General features: G+C 43.5%; 1 protein-coding gene across 2 annotated transcripts in view; it reads right to left on the bottom strand.

Annotated features, from left to right (window-relative positions):
* The window catches only part of ifih1 (interferon induced with helicase C domain 1), a 182,561-nt gene extending 179,113 nt beyond the window's left edge, over positions 1 to 3,448 (bottom strand). Inside the window, exon 1 of one of the 2 annotated variants that reach the window (XM_041201770.1) lies at positions 2,761 to 3,448. In XM_041201770.1, the coding sequence (XP_041057704.1) occupies positions 2,761 to 3,222 (462 nt within the window). In that variant the 5' untranslated portion in view covers positions 3,223 to 3,448. The remainder of the gene's footprint in view (positions 1 to 2,760) is intronic. The other variant, XM_041201769.1, reaches the window with a different exon arrangement.
* Positions 3,449 to 20,157: the final 16,709 nt, after the last annotated feature.

Genomic DNA, 20,157 nt, shown 5'->3' with positions numbered 1-20,157 from the left:
TTATACTTGTGTTAGCTCTTGGGTGGAATAATCATAAATTATAACAGCTATTTCACTTTTCCCCATAGTCCTGCTTCAAGTTTTTATCCATTTTTCTCTTTAAAGATGTGATGATCATTGTTTCAACCATTACCTTTTAGCATAGTATTTCATACTCCAATAATCCTTTATGTTAAGGAATTTCTCCTAATGTCGCTTCTTATTTGGTCAGCGACAACTTTGAGTTGATGGTCCCTCATCACTGATTCTCCAGCCACAGGAAACTGCTTTTTCTATTCTTTTTCCAAAACCTCTATTAAATCTCCTATTGCTCTTCTCTGCTCAAATGTAATTAGTCTGAATGTCTCATGTCTTTCCTGATGACTCCAGTTTCCTTTCCTTGGCATCATCCTGGTAAATCTAAGCAGAACACTCTCTATGCCTTTAATGACTCATTTTAAAGCACTCAAAACTGCACAGAGCACTTTGTTAGCTCATCATTGTTTTACAAGTTTAGCAATATTTCTTTACTTTGTATCCAATTTATGTTGTTGGCCTTTTTTTTTTAAACGATTTTATTGATCACCACTCACACTTTAAGGAAATTATGCACTGGAACACTTATACCTCCCCTTCCTTCACAACCCTCCACGTCCTCTCATTGAGTTTAAATTGTTACAGTTTTGCTCAATAATGCACCACCATACACTGTTCATATTAAATAGCATCTAACAGCTTTTTGCTCTTTTTGTTCGTCTGTCTATGTCTTCCTGTATCCTTTACAACCCTCGCATCCAATACATTTGCTTCATCAGTAAATTTCAACTTTGTACCCCCATATCTATGTGCTCCCCAGGAAAAAAATGGACCCAGTTTTATTATCATCCAGTACACTGCCTTCAGCATCCTGGGCCACCACTGACCAGGAACTCAACTGAGCCAGCCATGTAAATGCTGCATCTGTGACAGCAGGTCAGAGGCTTGGTAATTTGCAATGTGCAATCTACCACCTGGCCCGCCAAAGCCTTTCTGTCACATACAAAACACAAGTCAGGAGTGCGATGAATACTCTGTACTTGCCTGGACAGGTTCAGTTGTAACAACACTTAACAGGCTAAACGTTATGTAGACACTCAGCCTCCACTTTAAACATACACTTCCTTCACCACTAGTATTTCTCAAACCCATGAAGGTAGAAGGTCAAGGCAGCAGATTCATGGAACACCATCACTTCGAAGTTCCACACCAAGTCACACACCATCCCAAACTGGACATATATCACCATTCCTTTGTTATCAATGGGTCACAACGCTGGAACTCTCTATCTTCTTGCGGTACCTTTGCAACATTTACTAAAGCGACTCAGAGCTTGGTTCATCATTGCCTTCTCAAAGACAATAAGGAATGCAAAATAAACAAAGGAATCATAAAAGCTGCCCTTGCTAGCCATGCCCATGCACCATTATCCTAAGGTGAATTAAAGAAACTCCAGACACACGATGTGTAATCCTTCTCCAGTTTAGCTAAAAAAAACCATTGGTAGGTTTTGACATTTGACTGCAATTACATCACACAGTTTGCTGATAAAACTATAGAAGAAAGGTTACAGCTAAGAAAGAGGCCACATGTCTGTACTGGCGAAGAAAGAGAAAAAAAAACTAGCTGCTCATTTTAACCCCACTTTCCAGCACCTGGTCCATAGCCTTGCAGGTTACAGCATTTCCGTTGCAGATCCAGGTACCTATTAAATAAATTGAGCGTTTCAGCCTCAACTACCAATCTAGGCAGTGAATTCCAGAGGCCCACCACCCTTTGGGTGAAAAGGATTTTCCTCATGTCCCCTCTAATCCTTCTACCAATCACCTTACATCTATGCCCCCTGGTAACTGACCCCTCAGCCAGGGGAAACAAGTCTTTCCTGTCGACCCTAGCTAGGCCCCTCATAATTTTATACACCTCAATTAGGTCACTCCTCAGCCTCCTCTGTTCTAAGGAAAACAACCCTAACCTATTCAATCTTTCCCCAGAGCTGCAATTTTCAAGTCCTGGCAACATTCTTGTAAATCTTCTCTGTACTCTCTCCAGAGCAATTATGTCCTTCTTGTAATGTGGTGACCAGAACTGTACACAAAATTCCAGCTGTGGCCTAACCAGCATTTTACAGAGTTCCATCATTACATCCCTGCTTTTGTATTCAATACCTTGCCCAATAAAGGAAAGCATTCCATATGATTTCTTTACCACCTTGTCTACCTGTCCTACCACCTTCAGGGACCTGTGAACATGCACTCCAAGGTCTCTCACTTCCTCAACCCCTCAATATTCTCCCACTTACTGAGTATTCCCTTGCTTTGTTTGCCCTCCCAAATACATTACCTCACACTTTTTCTGGTTGAATTCTACTTGATGCTTCTCCGCCCACTCACCCAAACCATTGATACAGCTCTGGAGACAACAGCTATCCCTTTTAACAACTACACGGCCAATATTTGTGACATCCGTAAATTTCCCAATCATGCCTCCCACATTTATGTCCAACTTATTAATATATACAACAAACAGCAAGAGACCCAACATTGAGCCCTGTGGAACACCACTGCAAAACGTTCTCCATTCACAAAAAACATCCGTTGACCATTACCCTTTGTTTCCCGAGTGCTTCAAAAAAATAAGCCAAATGAGTATCAATCATTTTTTTTAAATCAACACCGGAAATAGATTTGTTAAGAAAGGCATTCAGTTCTACAAGTGTGTGTGAGATACCTAAAAATGATTACTCACATTCTCCACGTCATCTTGGGTCAAAATATTTTTGGCTAAACAGTGAGGAGAAACTTCATTTGGTTTCAGCTTGTCAATCAAACTTGGGGACAACATATTGATGAAGTTCACCTCTAGATCATTCTGAGCTTCCAGTGTTGGGGATATTGCGTTGTCTGTCTCGAGATTGACATATACAGCGGCGTGAGAACAGCCCCCTTCCCTCAGGGCAGTGAGAAACTCTCCAAACCAGCCCCTCGACCGGGGCTGCCTATTGATTTTGGTGAGTAGAAGGTGGGCAGCAGCCTGATTGCCCTTTTGCGTCTTCACTGTCCGGATCTCCTCTACGTCGGCCTCGTCCATGAACTTGATAAAGTCCAGCACAGGTTCCACTTGGATGATCGCGACCAGGCGATTGCGCAGACACTCGATCAGTGTCAATCGCTGCTGCTCCCGCTCCTGTTCGCAATCGCTGGAGCTCATGATGACTGCGAATCGGCAGAGAGCTGTCCGGCCAAGGGGGGTTCCAGCTATCTAGATCCAAGACTTTGAACAGCTCGCTGACACTGGAAAACAGCTGCAGGACTAAGCTCTGCTTCCCCTCTGCTCTCTGCTTTAAAAAGCGATCAGTTTCGGTTTCGATTCCAGAAGGTAACGCAGTGAAACACGGGTGACGTGGGCAGTGGGGACTTTCGGCACCATCACTCAGGCAGCGACATACAGTAGAAAGCTTGGTAAACACGGAAGCAGTAAAGCCCCGATTTCTGTTTCTATTTACCAGATTAATGGAACACGTGATCAGGTTCCCGCTTACAAATGGGTTATTTACTTTCTAACTACTTTCCTAATAAAAACGAATCTTTCCAGATTTCAAGATCCAGATGCATTTCTGACATTTTTGCCATTGCCTCACTCCAGTGTACAAAATCCAAATGTACACAGGAAGAATAATATATGATAAAAGTTTAGTTTTTTCTATATGTTTTTATTCCTCTGCCTTTAAGAATAATTTGATGTTATTTCTAACCCATGTTTTATGATCAAGCTATTGTTCTTAGACGTTACCTTTCCTTTTACTGTTTTTCTTCTCTGATTTTTTTCTCCTTTCTCTCCTCTTCATTTCATGTTCTGGAAATTCTCTTAAATTCTTTATCTTTATGGCTCATGTGGGACATAAACTCTGGCATACACCAGTTGGGCTGAATAGCCTGTTTCAATGCTGCAAACTCGATGTCTGTCGCTGCCTGAGCCTTGATTGCTGCACTAGCTGGAGTTAATTTCACATGTCACCCTCTGTCCCTCACTCCATGAGCCTGATAGTCTACATTCCATCCCTCACAGGTTCTGATATTTTGCAGTCCTTGGTCCCCTTCCTCAAAAAGGGAAAATCAAATCTGCAGCATGATAAACCACTGAGTCTAATTTCTGTGGTGGGAAAGATAATGGAAAGCAGTATAGGGATAAATAAGCATTTCCAGCAAATAGCAGTTATAATGGATACCCAACACAGCTTCATAAAGTTCCTGTTTGACAAATCCAATGTAGTCACCTACAAAAATTGCTACAGTGGATCCAGAAGACTTGCTAGAGATCACCTACTTAGATTTCCATAAGTCTTTCAATAAGGTGTTGAATGGAGGCTTGTGCATAAAAAATTAAGTCATGCGGTGTGGAGACTGAAATAGGATTCAGTGATTTGTCTATTATACAAATTGGTCAGTTGAACTGCCAATCAAACTGGCTACCACACTCTATGGTGTGAGCTTCCCTGATATCACATGAATAGACCTATTCCAATATATTACGGTATACAGGGTTTATTTTCTGGGTGTTAACAAATAATATTGTCTCCACCTGATATGCTTTGCATGGCATAGCATCATGGGTAGATGCTTCTAGTGGGCCTATTCCCTTATGTGCTGAATTTTAATCTGCATTCCCGAAAGTTATTATAGTTAACTTCTGTTGAACTGAATTTAGCATAAAAGCAAAAACTTAATATAAATTACCCCAAATGTCGCATAGGTTAAATAGTCAATCATCTCAAAATGTTTTACTTTTGGCTGTGATAGAAATAGCCTGGTCCAAGAAAGCTGATTGCGGTAAAATTGATAAGTGAAATATAAGTAGAATACTCACAACTTTTTAGTCTATCTGATACCAGAAAACACATAAGCCGGATTTATACAATGCAATTGTTCTAGGAAATAAAATGCACAAGAAAAGTAGAGCAACCTTTTAAAATACATAGAACAACTCAAGTCCCCATTTAAAACAGTTGTTTTTTCAGCTCCTTTGCAAAATTCCTTGAATGGAAACATTCGCTGCATATCCCTCAGGTACTGAATTTTATGTGAACTACGTAATTAATAATAGAACTCCTTAGTCTGAACATCCTTTAGAAATCTCATAAAATTTCAGGAATTAAGAAAGGATTTGACTTTTATCTGTCTTAGATACCTTGAAGGAGTGAAATTCTTTGATGCAGCAAAATAGTTGATTTTTAACAATGTCATATTTCCAAATACCAATTCCAAGTGGTGGGATATTCATGGCATTAGAACATAAACTCTATTGTTTTCACAAATTGTAGCCACTCTACTTTAAAGTGAGTTGCTACAGTAGAAATTACACAAACGTCTGAGATTGCAAAAGAACAATGTTCTTATAACTGGTAAGCTTTGTGAATCAGGAGGAGCACTCCTGCTGCTCTTAGCCCATTAGCCATATTGAAAATCCACTTATGTCTTCCATCCACTTGTGCACACGTACCCTCAGTAAGGTTTCTGGACGATGGGAAATTTAAAGTAGAGCCAGAATGCAAAACACACAACTGTGTTCATTTCTTTAAAACTGGGAATCTGCTTCTGGAGAGCAAAATCAGAAGTAGGCACTTTGGAGATGGGCTAAGGTCAGGTTTTCCATATTTTTCTACTTTTAACCACCACTACTGCCTGTCCTGGGTATTAAAATTACCCCTATAGTCTATTCAGCAAGTATTTCATAAATTAACATTCCATTTAACACCTAGGGTAGAATTGTCCTAGATTTGCACTAAGTCCGGTAGTGACCATGAAAAATAATGTTTTACACACCGGCCCCAATGTCAGGTTTTTGCGTTGCATCGTCCCATTCCCGGCGCAGCCCACCTCATTAATAATGCATTCACAGGAGACATGCCGGATCACTGGTGGGCGTGCTTGGATTTGCCCACCTCCCCATGACCTTAGCGCTTCCTTGCTCTGGGAGCCATATTTAAAGTGCACCAGAGTGCAGCCCACTTCATGTCTCCAGACTAGGACTGTTCCAGGCAACAGATGGCCCAGAAAGCAAAGGTGACAGCAGCCCTCTCTCTGAGGCGCTTGCTGGACTCAGTGGAAGGCCGCCGTGATGTCCTCTACCCCTTCTCTGGTTGCAGGAGGTCCACCAGAGTCACCTTTCTGGCCTGGGAGGTGCTGGCAGCAGTAGTCAGTAGTCGGAGCAGTGAGGAGGTCATCCATCCAGTGCTGGAAGGCGATGAATGCTCTTACCCGTTCTGCCAGCGTAAGTCAACCAACTCATTACTCTGAACACACACTCCCAAACCCATCACACATCCACAGGAATCTCACACGTCAAGGGATATCACCACTAACTCTTACACACACTCTCACATCTCCATCAGGCTCATATCCGCTGGAACTTGTGTCCTCATCTCGTCAATGGCTCCGCTCACCACACAAACATTTCACACAGTTGCATTCATTCTGCTCACACTCTCTCCATCTGTTTTCATACAGGAGAAGCAGCTGACTCACAACAGGAGGGAGAGGTCCCAGATCTGGCGGGGGGGGTGGGGGAGTGCGGTGGAGTGGCCCACATTAGGCCCCTCACTCACTTTGAAGAGCATGCCAATGCACTGACTGGTGAGGACATGGACTGTGCCTGCGGTGATGGTGAGGTCGGCAGCGAACACCCACATGAGGATCCTGCACCAGATCATCCCTCTCTCAAAGCATCTGTGGGTACAGTCTCTCCTGTTTATGACTCTACTGCCATGCACTAACCATCTCAACTTTTGTTCACTAGGATCTCTGCCAAGAGACCAACACCCTCAATCACTCAATCCCTCAGCTCCATCCAGGTCCTCACCTCCAGCCAAGAGGGCACCTCCTCCATTGAAGAGCTGGAAATAAGCAGCCTGGAAGACCCAACACGTTGCTTACCCACACGCTGCACCAATGCAGAGACACACACCTCGCTGGGACCTAGATGTAGAGAAGGTTCGAGTTCACAATCTAGTAGTCACCACATGGACACGTGTCCGCAGCAGGGGGCGGCAGGTTCAGTCGAACTCCCTGGCACTCGGAGGACTGCTGGGGAAGAGGCATCTGTGAGGTCTGAGTCAGACGATGAACCTCTGAATTTGGCCTTCCTGCTCATTGTGGAGAGTTAACAGAAGGTGGGGGAACATCATGCAGAGCTGTTGGAAGCCCTCAACAGAGTGACACGCAAGTCGAAGGAGTGTGTCCGCCTGTTCTCTGATGAAGTGGTGCCCACATGAGTGCATATGGAGGTCTCCATGGGAAGGATGTCAGACACCGTAGAGACCCTGGTCCAGCAGAATGCGGAGATGCACAAAGACCTGCACTTCATTGCGGTAGCCATGGGTGTGTTCTTGTAGTGGCAATGCAAGGGGGAAAGGGGCACCTTGACGTTCCTCCAGGTGCTCCTTCCCCTCAAGGAGTCAGGCCAGGGGTCTAGAACACCTGAAAAGAGGAACAGCAGCAGCTGAATATCCCTGGGTCATCCATTGAGGAATCTCAGAGACTATCCGCTCCCTACGAGTCTCCTTTGCTGTCATTCCCTCAACCTCATCCTCTGCCACTGCAGAGGGAGCAACTGGGCACACAGGAGGACAGCCAAAGCAAGCCAGGGCCCTCAAGGCCTTGGTTCTCCAGTGGATGAACAGCGAAGTCATCAGAGGCAACCGGGCCAACCATTGCACAGGCTGTCTCCAACTCTGCTCTGGATGTCAGGGCAGAATCTAAAAGATGTGGTAGGCCTAGAAAAGTTAAGACTTTCTGATCACAAGTGGTTGCATGGGTGAACACATTTTGTAACTTTATAATCTGAAAATATGTTCACTTTTACCAAATAATGTGTAATGGTGTCTTTCAGCTTCATTGACAGTTCTCGCAAATCCTCCCCATGCATTCCCCTCTCACTAGCAGTTCAACTGCACGTAACCGGACCACGAGTGATACTGGAGGGAGAAGTCTCTGTGAGGCAGAGCTTTTTGGACCCTCATGCAAGCACTCTCCCACACATGTGGAGCCTTCATCCATCACATTCATCTCATTGTCCTGAGCATTTTCAATGCAGCCTGCTGGGGTTCTCTTTCAGTTGTCCATCTGAGCTGACCTGCATCTCCACCCACCCACTGATCACACTCCCATGCAGCACCTGTGCCCATCCAATATGAAGCGCCGCTCACTTTGAATTTGCACAGTATGGTAGTCATTAAGTCTTTGATTAGCTCCCCCATCCTCCCCCTCCCCCAGTCACCCATGCTCTTTCCCCCATCACAGTCCACCCTACTGGATTCCCTTCCACCTCCCCACTGTCACCCTACAGCCCGAACCCTTGTCATTCCAGGATGTCCAGGTGAATGTGCGCATTCCCCACCTTACTGAAAATCCCACCCCCATCCACATTGATCTCCCCAACCTTGTCCCTCCCACCCCCAGGATGCTTCCCCACCAACCATCTGCGCCACCCCTTCTACTGGTAACAATGAACCCTCACCCGTCCACTCTACTGGCTCCCTCTGCCCCTCTCACACTCGCCATTCCATCCTACCATACCCATCCTGCGTTCACTCCCCAGGAGGCAGTCATTGATTCCACAGACCCCTCCCTTGCATATTCACCTGGGCCTTCCACTCCCCCAAGCACCTTCCTCCACCTTTACTCCTTCGTCCACTCTTACACCTTCCTCCACCTTTACTCCTTCCTCCACTCTTACACCTTCCTCCACCCTTACTCCTTCCTTCACCCTTACCCCTTCCTCCCTGTACTCCCTCCTCTCCTGTATTCCCTCCTCCCCGTGCTCCTTCCCCCTCCAAGCTCCCTCCTCCACCCCCGTACTCCGTCCACCCTCCGAACTCAATTGTCTTCCCGGACGCCTTTGCTGCTCCAAACTCCCTCCTCCAGCCAGACACATTCCCCCGTACGAATTTCCTCCTCCCCCTGTACACCCTACTTCCCCTGTACACCCTCTTTCCTCCTCCCAACCTTACCCCCCCATGACACCTTCCCCCCACCATCCAACCTCAATATCCCCCCAGCCCCTGCCGGTACATCTTCCTCTCCCACTCACGCCGAGACCTTCCTCTTCCCCACCCCTCACCTTCACCAATCATCCGTACCAGCTCATGGCGACCTCCGTGAAGATCTGAAACAGGCCTGAGGGCATCAGCGAAGACCATGGAAGATGGTGCGAGCCCATGATGAAGTCCGTGAAGTTCCGAAACAGGCTGGAAGCATGAACGGAGATCATGGGAGGTGGTGTGAACCCATGGCGATGTCCATGAAGTTCCGAAACCTCAGCAAAGTCGAAGCTGCTGCGTGGAGACCTCTTGCCTTCCGGGAACTGCTTTACAGCCAAGCCAAGCCCATGAGAATCCACCCAGCATACGATGCACACATTCTTCCAGTGTCCGGTAGCGGTAGGCCTCCAGCATCTTCTTCTCCTCTAATGTTCGTGATCTGAGCAAGGCCCTAAAGGTAAGTCCCGACTTCTGCATGTCACGCTTGTCCAGACATGATGGCATTTCAGGCATGATAGGACGATTCTCGTCGGGCCTTACTTTGCATCCCATTAGCGGGGTGCAAATCAGGTTCACGGTGGTCTCCAGTGGGATTCACGAGTCGGCATGGACAACCCCATTGGTTGCTCCTGTTGTGATTTCATGCCGGCGTGAAACTGATTTCTGCCCGTCCCGCCAAATTCTTCCCTCGCCAGCCATAACGCCTGCCGTCAGTGGGAATGGAAGATTCCAGCCCTAATTATATAGGAGGAACAGAGCCATCCAATCATCTGTGAAGTAAGGAAAGGCCAGTCAGCTGGGGGTAAAAGTATTATATACAGAGGTTCATCCTGCTTTCAATTCTCCCCCAGTTCCTATGATCCAGTCCAACATATGTCCTTCCTTCTTAGCCTAGTCCAAATGAGAACATTTCCCTTGCTGGCAGAGGATTGTAGTCCTGATTATGGCTCCAGTTAATTTCGGAAAGTTAAGAGGCAAAAGAAAAGGGTTGGAGAGAAAATGAAAAAAAAACAGAGAAAGTGAAAGAGACAAATAGAGAATAATTTTCATCCAAGCTAAACCTGTATAAATATTTAGTTATTTTCAACCTGCTTTGCATTTATTTATTTCAATTGATTGCTAAATATTTTCATTTACTTTGTTAATGTCAATAATATAACTTGAAGACAGCTAATTAAAATACTATAAAACATGATTACACTTTCTGTATTAATGGCTTAGCTGAACAGCAATCTCAAATAATATTTGTAGTGACATGTCTATGCTGGGTTTTACAATATAGAAAATGTACTTTCAAGGGTAGACTCATATCTTTCTATCAGCGTAAAAGAGCTGATGAGTATTAGCTAGTATAAGTGGTGGCTTATATAAGAATTTGGCTGTTTGGTTTGTGACCAACAACTACTTTTAATGAAAGCCCATCTTATAGTGAATCAGAAACAGGCCTCCATTCTCCTTAAACCTCTGAATTATCTATCAGTTTCAAAACACAATTAATTGAAAATGTTTGAAGACTGTATCACATATTTAGAACCTGTTTTCTAAATTGTTTCTTCCAAACAGCAGCAGTTTTCCTTTTGTAAACTCTATCATCATTCATTTATCTTACAGTTCACAATCAATAGGACTAATAGAACTACTTGATTTATTTTTCTGAAATGCAGCAAGTGGATCTTTCAATTTGTGACCTACCTTAATTATCTGGTACCAGATACTGCCAGACCAGATTTCCACAAATTTTTGTTTCTTTTATTTCACAGTTCCGACATTCAGATTATCCGGTGCTGTTTTTTTGATGAGTCATTATGAATGATTGTGGATGGGAGTTTCCCTTGAGTTGTATGTTCAGTCTGAATAGGAATGTGAAACAGTCAACAATATCTTTAGGAAACTGAATTTAAAAAGATCATTTTCAAATTATTAAGTGCATCCACAGCCTGTTTGTTGGAAAAATATTTTATTAATCCAAGTTGATGATAAAAATGCATAAGTTCTATTAATAATAATTTGCTATTCAAATAGGTTATCCAACAACAAAAGCAACAACTTGTATTTATATAGCCTCCTTAACAGAGTAAAACATCGCAAGACGCTTCCAAGAAGCATTTTAAAACAAAATTTGGCACTGAGCCATGTAAGGAAATATTAGGGCAGGTCGCCAAAAGATTTGTCAAGGAGGTAGGTATTAAGTAGTATATTAAACGCAGAAAGAGGTGGAGAAGTTTAAGAGAGGAATTTCAGAACAGAGGGCCTTGGCAGCTAAAGTCATGGGCACCAACGATGGAGCAGTTGAAATTTGGGATGCTCTACAGGCCACAATCATATATACTGCAGATATCTTGGAGGGCTGTGGGCTGGAGGAGATAATTTAGATATGGAGAGTGAGACCCAATGGAGGAAATTGAAAACAAAATTGAGAAATTTAAAATGGAGTCGTTGCTTAACCAGGAGTCAATGAATTCAGCACATCTCTTGGATCTTTATTGCCATGGAAATACCTCCAGCATATTCCAATACTCTACCCATCAAATAGCTTCTACTCTTCATTTGCCCATCACACCTATCTCTGAACTTGGGCAACAGCCCATTGATGCTTCACGCTGACTCCACCTTACCAGTATCAATTTTGTCGCACCAAGGGATCTCTGACTTTGCCCATCCCCCTAAAGCCACCCATCTGCTCCTCATTTACTGCCAGGATATATGAATCCGAATAATTGCTGCGTAACCAAGCCTATGTAACTTGAGTTTTCTCTATTTCCATTCAAGTGCACATTTTGCCTGCCACTGGGAACTGAACCCATCATTTCAATTCCATTTTTTTCTCCCTTTTCTCCTTCCTTTCTCTTTACTCCTTATAGACCCTTGTGTCCTGTCTCTGGGAGCCAGTATAGGTTAGTAAGCACAGTGGTGATGTGTGAACGGGACCTGGTGCGAGTTAGGACATGGGCAGCAGAGGATGGCGTCAAGTTTACAAAAGGTAGACCATGGGAGACTGCCCAGGAGTGCATTGGAATTGCCAAATCTAGAGGTAAAAAAGGCGTAGATTAGTATTTCTCCAACAAATGAGCTAAGGCAGGGTGAAGTTGGAAGGGGGAAGTCCCAACTAGAAGAACGAGGGCAGCAGGCGCATGGGACCATTACCCACCTGCCAGTTCCCCTCCAAGTCACTTACCATCCTGACCTAGAATTATGATGCTATTCCTTCACTGTTGCTGGTTCAAAACCCTGGTATTCTCTCCCTAATAGCACTGATGGAATACCTATACCCCATGTACTACAGTGGTTGAAAAGGCTCACCAGCACCTTCTCAAGGGCAACCTGGGATAGACAATAAATGCTGGCCTTGCCAGTAATGTCCATGTCCCATGGATGAATAAAATGTTAAGGTAAATGGAGGGACAAAGGCTTGACAGTTGGGATCTTAAGAGTGCAGTGGTAAGTGTATTAGGAGAGAGGTTTTTTTTCCATTAATGTACATAGAAGGAAGCAGGACTGGAAGATGGAAGGGGTGAGGGATACAAGGAAGAGATAAGAGTTTTTTAAAAATTCCTTTATGGGGTGTGGGCATTGCTGGCTAGTCCAGCATTTATTGCCCATCCTCAATTGCCCTTGAGAAGGTGATGGTGAGCTGCCTTCTTGAACTGCTGCAGTCCATGTGGTGTAGGTGCACCCACAGCGCTGTTAGGGAGAGAGTTCCAGGACTTTGACCCAGTGACAGTAAAGGAATGGCGATATATTTCCAAGTCAGGATGGTGAGTGACTTGGAAGGGAACTTCCAGGTGGTAGTGTTCCCATGCATCTGCCGCCCTTGTCCTTCTAGATGATAGTGGTTGTGGGTTTGGAAGTTGCTGCCTCAGGAGCCTTGGTGAATTTCTGCAATGCACCTTGTAGATGGTACACACTGCTGCCACAGTTCATCGGTGGCGGAGGGAGTGAATGTTTGTGGAAGAGGTGCCAATCAAGCAGGCTGCATTGTCCTGTATGGTGTCAATCTTTTGAGTGTGGTTGGAGCTGCATTCATCCAGGCAAGCAGAGACTGATACCAAGAGAGCAGGGAGGCCACATGAGATGGCGATGTGAAAGGGCTGGCTGTGAATATGAGAGAGAGAAAGACAGCGTGATGAAATGAGGTGGAGGTTGAGATCATGGAGGATGAGAAATCGCTCAATCATTATACTGAGGGAGGGAAACAGTGAAGATACCTCAGTAAGAAACTGTTTATGATACATGGATGGGCTGTGGAGAATGAGGATTTTAAATGGGAGCTGAAAAGAGTGGAACAAGGTGAGATGCTCCAAGGAGGAGGAAGTTCAAGTGAATTAGCGGTGAGATGGTGAGATTTTGTGATTAAGAGCTACACTGCCACTGTAAGGGTCTTGGCCAGGAAACTAGGGGGAAGATATAATCAGGATGGAAGGCTTAATTTAGAGGAAGGTGTCATCATCCTTCAGCCAGCTTCCCTTCAAGGCCATGATACCGATGCAATCATCCAGTAGAGGTTCTTGGATGGCAAAAGGCCTTGTCAACAAGGGATCCAACATTCTGAAGGGAGATGTAGAGATGATGTTGATAGCTGGTCCACTGGAAGAGCCCACAGGGTCAGCACTGATAAGAGTGAAGATTGACAAGATTAGAACCTAACGGGTGTACTGGGCAGAATGGGACAGCTGGGGATGCTGCTTGTAAGGAGGCAATGACAAGTGCCTCATTAGGCCCTTTGAAGAATGTCAAGAGAAACACAGAGGGAAGATGTCAGCTTAACCAAGAAGGGGTCAATCCTGGGATGGTAGCAGGAGAACAGGAATGTTGAGGAGTATTGAAAGGTTCGGGGGGAGAATTGGGAGGGCAGAGTACCCAATAGAGAGGAAATGAAAAGAGGCATAATGACAGGAGAGGAGGCTCAATGCGAGGTAAAAAGAAAAGAAGTAAAAACGGGAGAAAAAATAGGGAATGTAAGTGGTGGGTTTAGGTCCTGAATTGCAGTCAAAACACTCGCTTGAATGGACTCAGGTTATGTAGGCTTGGTTACACAACAACTATTAGGATACGTACATCCTGGTAGTAAATCCCACCATGGCAGCAGGTGGAATTTAAATTTAATTCAATTAATTAATCAAAAGAAATATGGAATGAAAGCTAGTTTCAATAACAATGACCATGAACCATTGGTTGTTGTAAAAATCCATCAGGTTCACTTTTGGGAAGGAAATCTGTCATCCTTACTATTCTCGCCTACATGTGACTCCCGAACCAGAGTAATGCGTTTGAGTCTTAACCTCCCTCAAAGGGCAATAAGGGATAGACAACAAATGCCAACATTGCCAGCGATGCCCACATCCCATGAAAGAGTATGAAAATTGAGGATCAGATAGGAGACAATAGGAGGGAGTTCAGGGTTAAAGTTAGACATCCCATGGTGGGATAATGTAGGCATGGTGGAGTTGGCATGGACTATTGCCCACGTTTTCAAATAAAGTGCAATGGACAAATGAAGACCAGAAGCTATTTGAAGGGGAAAGTATTGGAAGGTGCACTGCTGGATGTATTTCCACAACAACAAAGATCCAGGAGATGTGCTGAACTAATTCAACATAAAGATGATAGTGAAATTGAAGTTCACCATAAGACCCTAAGTGGAAAAATGTACTTTGGGTCAAAAGAAGAGAAATGTACTTCTGGCCAGGTACCAGACTGTAGCAGAAGCTGAAAAATCAGTAGAACCAGTAGACCAGTTACAGGTTCAACAGAGACAGCAGTGGAAGGGGATGGGTTGTACAGTGATCAAGGTTGCATTTAAATATAAACAACAGAGCAACAGATTGGAGGCACAGTGATGTAGTCCAGTGAAGTTCAGGAATTTGGAAGCCAAATTTGGGATAAGAGCTAGTGCTCACTGAGGAAGGAAGAGAGCAGACCTGGCCAGGGGTTGGGCAGTGGTGGTTTAAACAAGCAGTTAACTGGTAAATAGGGCTAAAATGCAGTGGCCATTTGAGTCAGAGGAACTTAAACAGTGGAAAAGAGGACATTAGGAGAGAAAAGGTCAAGATGACAGCAGATGACCAAGGATAGAGGTGCACAGTTTAGGAGCTTCTAGGGAGCTGACTGCAGCCCAGGAGCCATCTTGAATTTACAGAGTCATTCTGTTCCACCAGTGAAAATAAAGACCCATAAGTTAGTGTGTTTCTGTCATTTCGTTATCTGCCATTGGTATTATGCATTTCCATATGTTGTTATCCATGAAAACTGACAATATTTATGTATCTTGTTCATTACTTGCTATTCTGTTTTTTAAGATGCTGTAGTTCTCTTGGTAGGTCGCTCAAGGTTCGCCAAAAATAATTGTTGGACAAATCCATGATACCACATATACAACAAGACAAAAGAGACCCTAAGGGCATGGCTAGAACTTGTCAAGTGGGAGTTAAAAATGTCAATTAACTTGTCAATCAATCTATTTAAATAATGGGAGATGGCAAAAAAAAAAAGCAAATAAGTTGCTGTGTAATATTGCCAAATTGGTTGAGTTCATATATCCAAAGTTCATGCTAATAGTGTCTTTTCAGGCCACACCTTAAGCACTGAATATAGTTCTGGTTGCCACAACATAAGGGAATCGTGCAGGCTCCAGAGGTGATCCTGGTAAAAAAGTAAAAGCAACAAAGCTGATCTTTTTGTGGCAGTTCAAAGAACTGTGCAGAGTTTAGCTATAGCCTTTTTTCCTCAAAATAATGTATTAGAGAAGACCTTATGAAAATATATAACATACTTAATAGATAAAGAAAACCAAACTTTCAGAAATGGCAAGCTAGGAGGACAAGATGGTATTGGTTAAGATTTGGATAGGCAAAATTTATGTCAGAAGCATTTATTCACACAGAACACAGGTTGTTAGGAAGAATTATTGAAGTGAGGGCATTGGACTCATTTCAAAATTCACTAAATGCTGTGATGGTCGAGTTGGTATCTGAAAGACTGAGATCAATAAGCTGAAGGGCCTTCTTCATTCAAGTTCACCTTGTGATCTTGTCAAAGTAGTTATCTCAACACACTCTGAATGTTGATGATGCTTAAGAAAAGCTTCCTCCTGTTTTAACTTTATTTTGGGTGCCTGCACAATGCAGCATTGCCATCTTGGCAGGATAGTTAAATGATGTTTTCAAAGCTTTCCAAATGCTATTTTGCATTTTATTTACAGGGAATGTATGAAAACAACAATTTGCATTTACACAGTGCCTTTAATATTACAAAGTCCCAAGCCAAGCACAAGAAAAAAGTCACAAGTCAAAGGAGCAGATATTAGAAAGGGTGACTAAAAGCTGGACCGATGATGTGAGTTTTAAAGAGGATCTGAAAGGGAGAGAGGGAGGGAACAAGGCAGAGAATCTCAGGGAACGAATTCCTGAGTATGGAGCTTAGGTGGCTGTAAGCATGGTTTTCTCATTGATGCAATGGGGAAATGTGTCAAACTGAATAATTTACTTAATATCAAACATTTTAAAGCCTTTTTCAACCAAACCTCCTGACTTATGATGCTGCTGACGTTCAAAGGCATGGTCAATAATGGTGATGTGAAGGAAGGGAAGAATGCAGTAGCATCTGTGGTACAGGGAGAGTATGGGTGCAATGTTACACTGGCGGAATTTTATGGTCCCGCCAAATGGACTTTTGAATGTCGCAATGGGCCGTAAAATTCCTCTCTAAAAGTGGAGGTTGTAGGTTGTAGAGCTAACAACCATCGGGAGGAAAAAAATGAGGGGTGAGTCCATGAAGGGAGTTTAACAGGAGCATGAGGATTTTGAAATTTAAGGTGTGGAGGGCCAAGAGTAAATTTAAGGTCAACGAGGACTGGGGCAATGCATGTGTGAGGCCTGATGCAGGATGAGATATTTGCAGTACAGTTTTGAATGAACTGAAGTCTACAGAGGGAGGAGGATGGGAAGCTGGCTAAGAGAGATTAGTACAATTGAGACTGCAGATGGCCAATACATAATGTGGGTTCAACAGCAGTGGATGAGGTAGGGGTGAATGTGGTAAATAGTATAATGGGGAAGTAGGGTGTGATAGAGAGGATATGGAGTGAATAAACTCAAAGCAGGGGTGAACATAATGCAAGCTGATTCAGTCTCCGATAATAGTCCAGCAAGAGAATAGAGTGAATAGCAAGGAAGGGAGTTTGTCCCAGGTACCATAACACCATAAAATCATAAGATGTAGGAGCAGAAATAGTCTATTCAGCCCATCGAGTCTGCCCCACCATTCAATGAGATCATGGCTGATCTGATAATCCTCAACTCCACTTTCCTGCCTTGTCCCCATAACCCTTGATTCCCTTACTGATTAAGAATCTCTCTATCTCAGCTTTGACTATACTTAACAAACCAGCCTCTATAACCCTCTGTGGTAAAGAATTCCACAGAATGACTACCCTCTGAGAGAAGAAATTCCTCCTCATCTCTGTTTTAAATGGGCACCCCCTTACTCTGAGATTATGCCCTCTGGCCCTGGGCTCTCTAACAATGGGAAACAACCTCTCAGTATCTACCCTGTCAAGCCCCCGAAGAATCTTATATGTTTCAATAAGGTCGCCTCTCATTCTTCTAAACTCTAATGAATAAGTCCCAACCTACTCAACCTCTCCTCATAAGAAAATCCCTCCATGCCCGGGATCAACCTAATGAACCTTCTCTGGACTGCCTCCAATGCCAGCACATCTTTCCTTAGATAAGGGGACCAAAATTGTTCACAGTATTCTAGGTGTGGTCTAACTAGTGATGTGTATGGTTTTAGAAAGGCTTCCCTATTTTTATACTCCATTCCCTTTGATATAAAGGCCAACATTCCATTTGCCTTCCCTATTACCTGTTGAACTTGTATGTTAGCTTTATGGGATTCATGCATAAGGATTCCCAAATACCTCTGTGCTACAACCTTCTGCAGTCTTTCTTCACTTAAATAACATTGAGCTCCTCTATTTTTCCTGCCAAAGTGCATAACCTCACATTTTCCCACATTATATTCCATCTGCCAAGTTTTTGCCCACTCAATTAACCTGTCTATCACCCTCTGTAGGTTCCTTGTGCCAACCTCACCATTTGCTTTCTCACCTATTTTTATGTCATCTGCAAACTTGGCAATAGTACATTGACTTCCCTCATCTAAGTCATTAATATATATTGTAAATAATTGAGGCACTCCACTAGTTACAGGTTGCCATCCTGAAAATGCCCCCCTTATCCCAATTCTCTGTGTTCAGTTAGCCAATCCTTTATCCATGCTAATATACTACCGCCAACACCAAGGGCTCTTATCATATTAAGTATCGAACACCTTTTGGAAATCCAAATATATTACATCTACTTGTTGCCCTTTATCTATCCTCCTTGTTACCTCCTCAAAGAATTCTAATAAATTTGTCAGGCATGGTTTCCCCTTCATGAGGCCATGCTGACTCTGCTTGATTAGCTTATGTATTTCTAAATGCTCTGCTATTACATATTTTATAATAGACTCCAACATTTTCCTAATGACAGATGTGAAGCTAACTGGCCTATAGTAACCTGTTTTTTGTCTCCTTCCCTTTTTGAATAAGAGTGTTACATTGGCCATTCTCCAATCATCTGGGACTTTTCCAGAATTTAAGGATTCTTGCAAGATTACTACCAGTGCATCCACTATCTCTATAGCTACTTCCTTTAATATCCCAGGATGCAACCCATCAGGTCCAGGAGACTTATCGACTTTTAGCCCCATTAGTTTCCCGAACACTTTTTCTCTGATAAGTATGTGATAAGTATTGTATTTATTTCCTCCCATACTTTTGTATGAAAGACAATGGCTTCAGTCTTCCCAATACTTAGCTGGAGAAATTGACATTTTTTTCCAAGACTGATGTTAAACAAGAAATCTGATAGCACAGTGGCAGTAGAGGGATTGAAAAAGGTGGTGAAGAAATAAACCTTGGTATAATCAGCCCCAATATGGAATTTGACCTCATATCTGTAGTTGGTGCTGTAATGTAGATGAAAAATAGAAGAAAACCAAGCATGGATGTTAGAGGGATTCCAGAAGTGACACTATAAGAATTGGAAGAGAAACCATTTCTGGAGATGCTCTGACTTTGATCAAAGAGTTAAGAATGTAAATAAGAGGTGAAGTTCCACCAAACAGGTCAATGGGAAAGAGGTGGAGGAGATGGATGATGCAGCTGACTGCATCAAAGACTGCAGATAGAATGGCTGGATTTTCCCAGCCCAGTGGAGGGGGGCATGGAAATTTAAAATGCAGCACATCAAGTCGGCCATTGACATGTTTTGACCTCTGTGTGGTTTTCTTGGAGTTGTGCCCCCAGCAGCAATAGCTATCTTTAAGATATTTAAAAGGGCAATTAGTCCCATTTTTGCACGTCAATGAAACTTTACAAAGGACACATGGCTCCACACTGCGTCAGGAGCCCAGCGACATATCAGAGGCAGATTCACAACAGGAGGTCCAAGCGCCATCATATGATTTTTCACATACATGTATAAAGGAGCAGAAAGGTTGTATGCAGCATATCCACAGCCAAATGCATTCAAATGGAGACGTTTCCTACTGATGCCCCTGACAGTTCCAGTCCTTAGTTTGTGCATGCCATTTGGACCATTAGGTTAGCACCTCCATTTTGTGGCGCCCTCTCATTCTCGGTCAGCCTGAACAACTCTTTTCCAGTGGGGCTACTGGCCTCCCTTCAGCCCCTCCGACTGGCCCTCCTGTGTTCATGCGCCATCTGCCAACTGCTAATTGGATGGTGAATGCAGAGGTGGCCTACTAACTGGCTGTCCTCCATAAAATTAAGACGGCAGGGTGGAAATGGCCCCAGTGTCAGGTTGCTGATGCCTGAGGGAAAATTTGTCCCAATGTTTAATTATTATGTACATGGTCACATTCATGGACAAGTAAAGTGGGCACTCACTCATACCTCTGCCATGCTGTATTAACACATTGTTACAATTATGCAGCTCACTCTTGAGGTTTTTCCCTGCCTAATTGATGCTCTGTTAGTACAAAGCAGAAAAATAAACATTTTTATGAAGAACTTCCATCTCACTGAGGTTTCAGGCCAATAC

The sequence above is a fragment of the Carcharodon carcharias genome, chromosome 12 (assembly GCF_017639515.1).
Source record: "Carcharodon carcharias isolate sCarCar2 chromosome 12, sCarCar2.pri, whole genome shotgun sequence".
In the NCBI taxonomy this organism is placed as follows: domain Eukaryota; kingdom Metazoa; phylum Chordata; class Chondrichthyes; order Lamniformes; family Lamnidae; genus Carcharodon; species Carcharodon carcharias.
The sequence above is the reverse complement of the archived record's forward strand: the minus strand, read 5'-3'. Positions and strand labels throughout refer to the sequence as shown.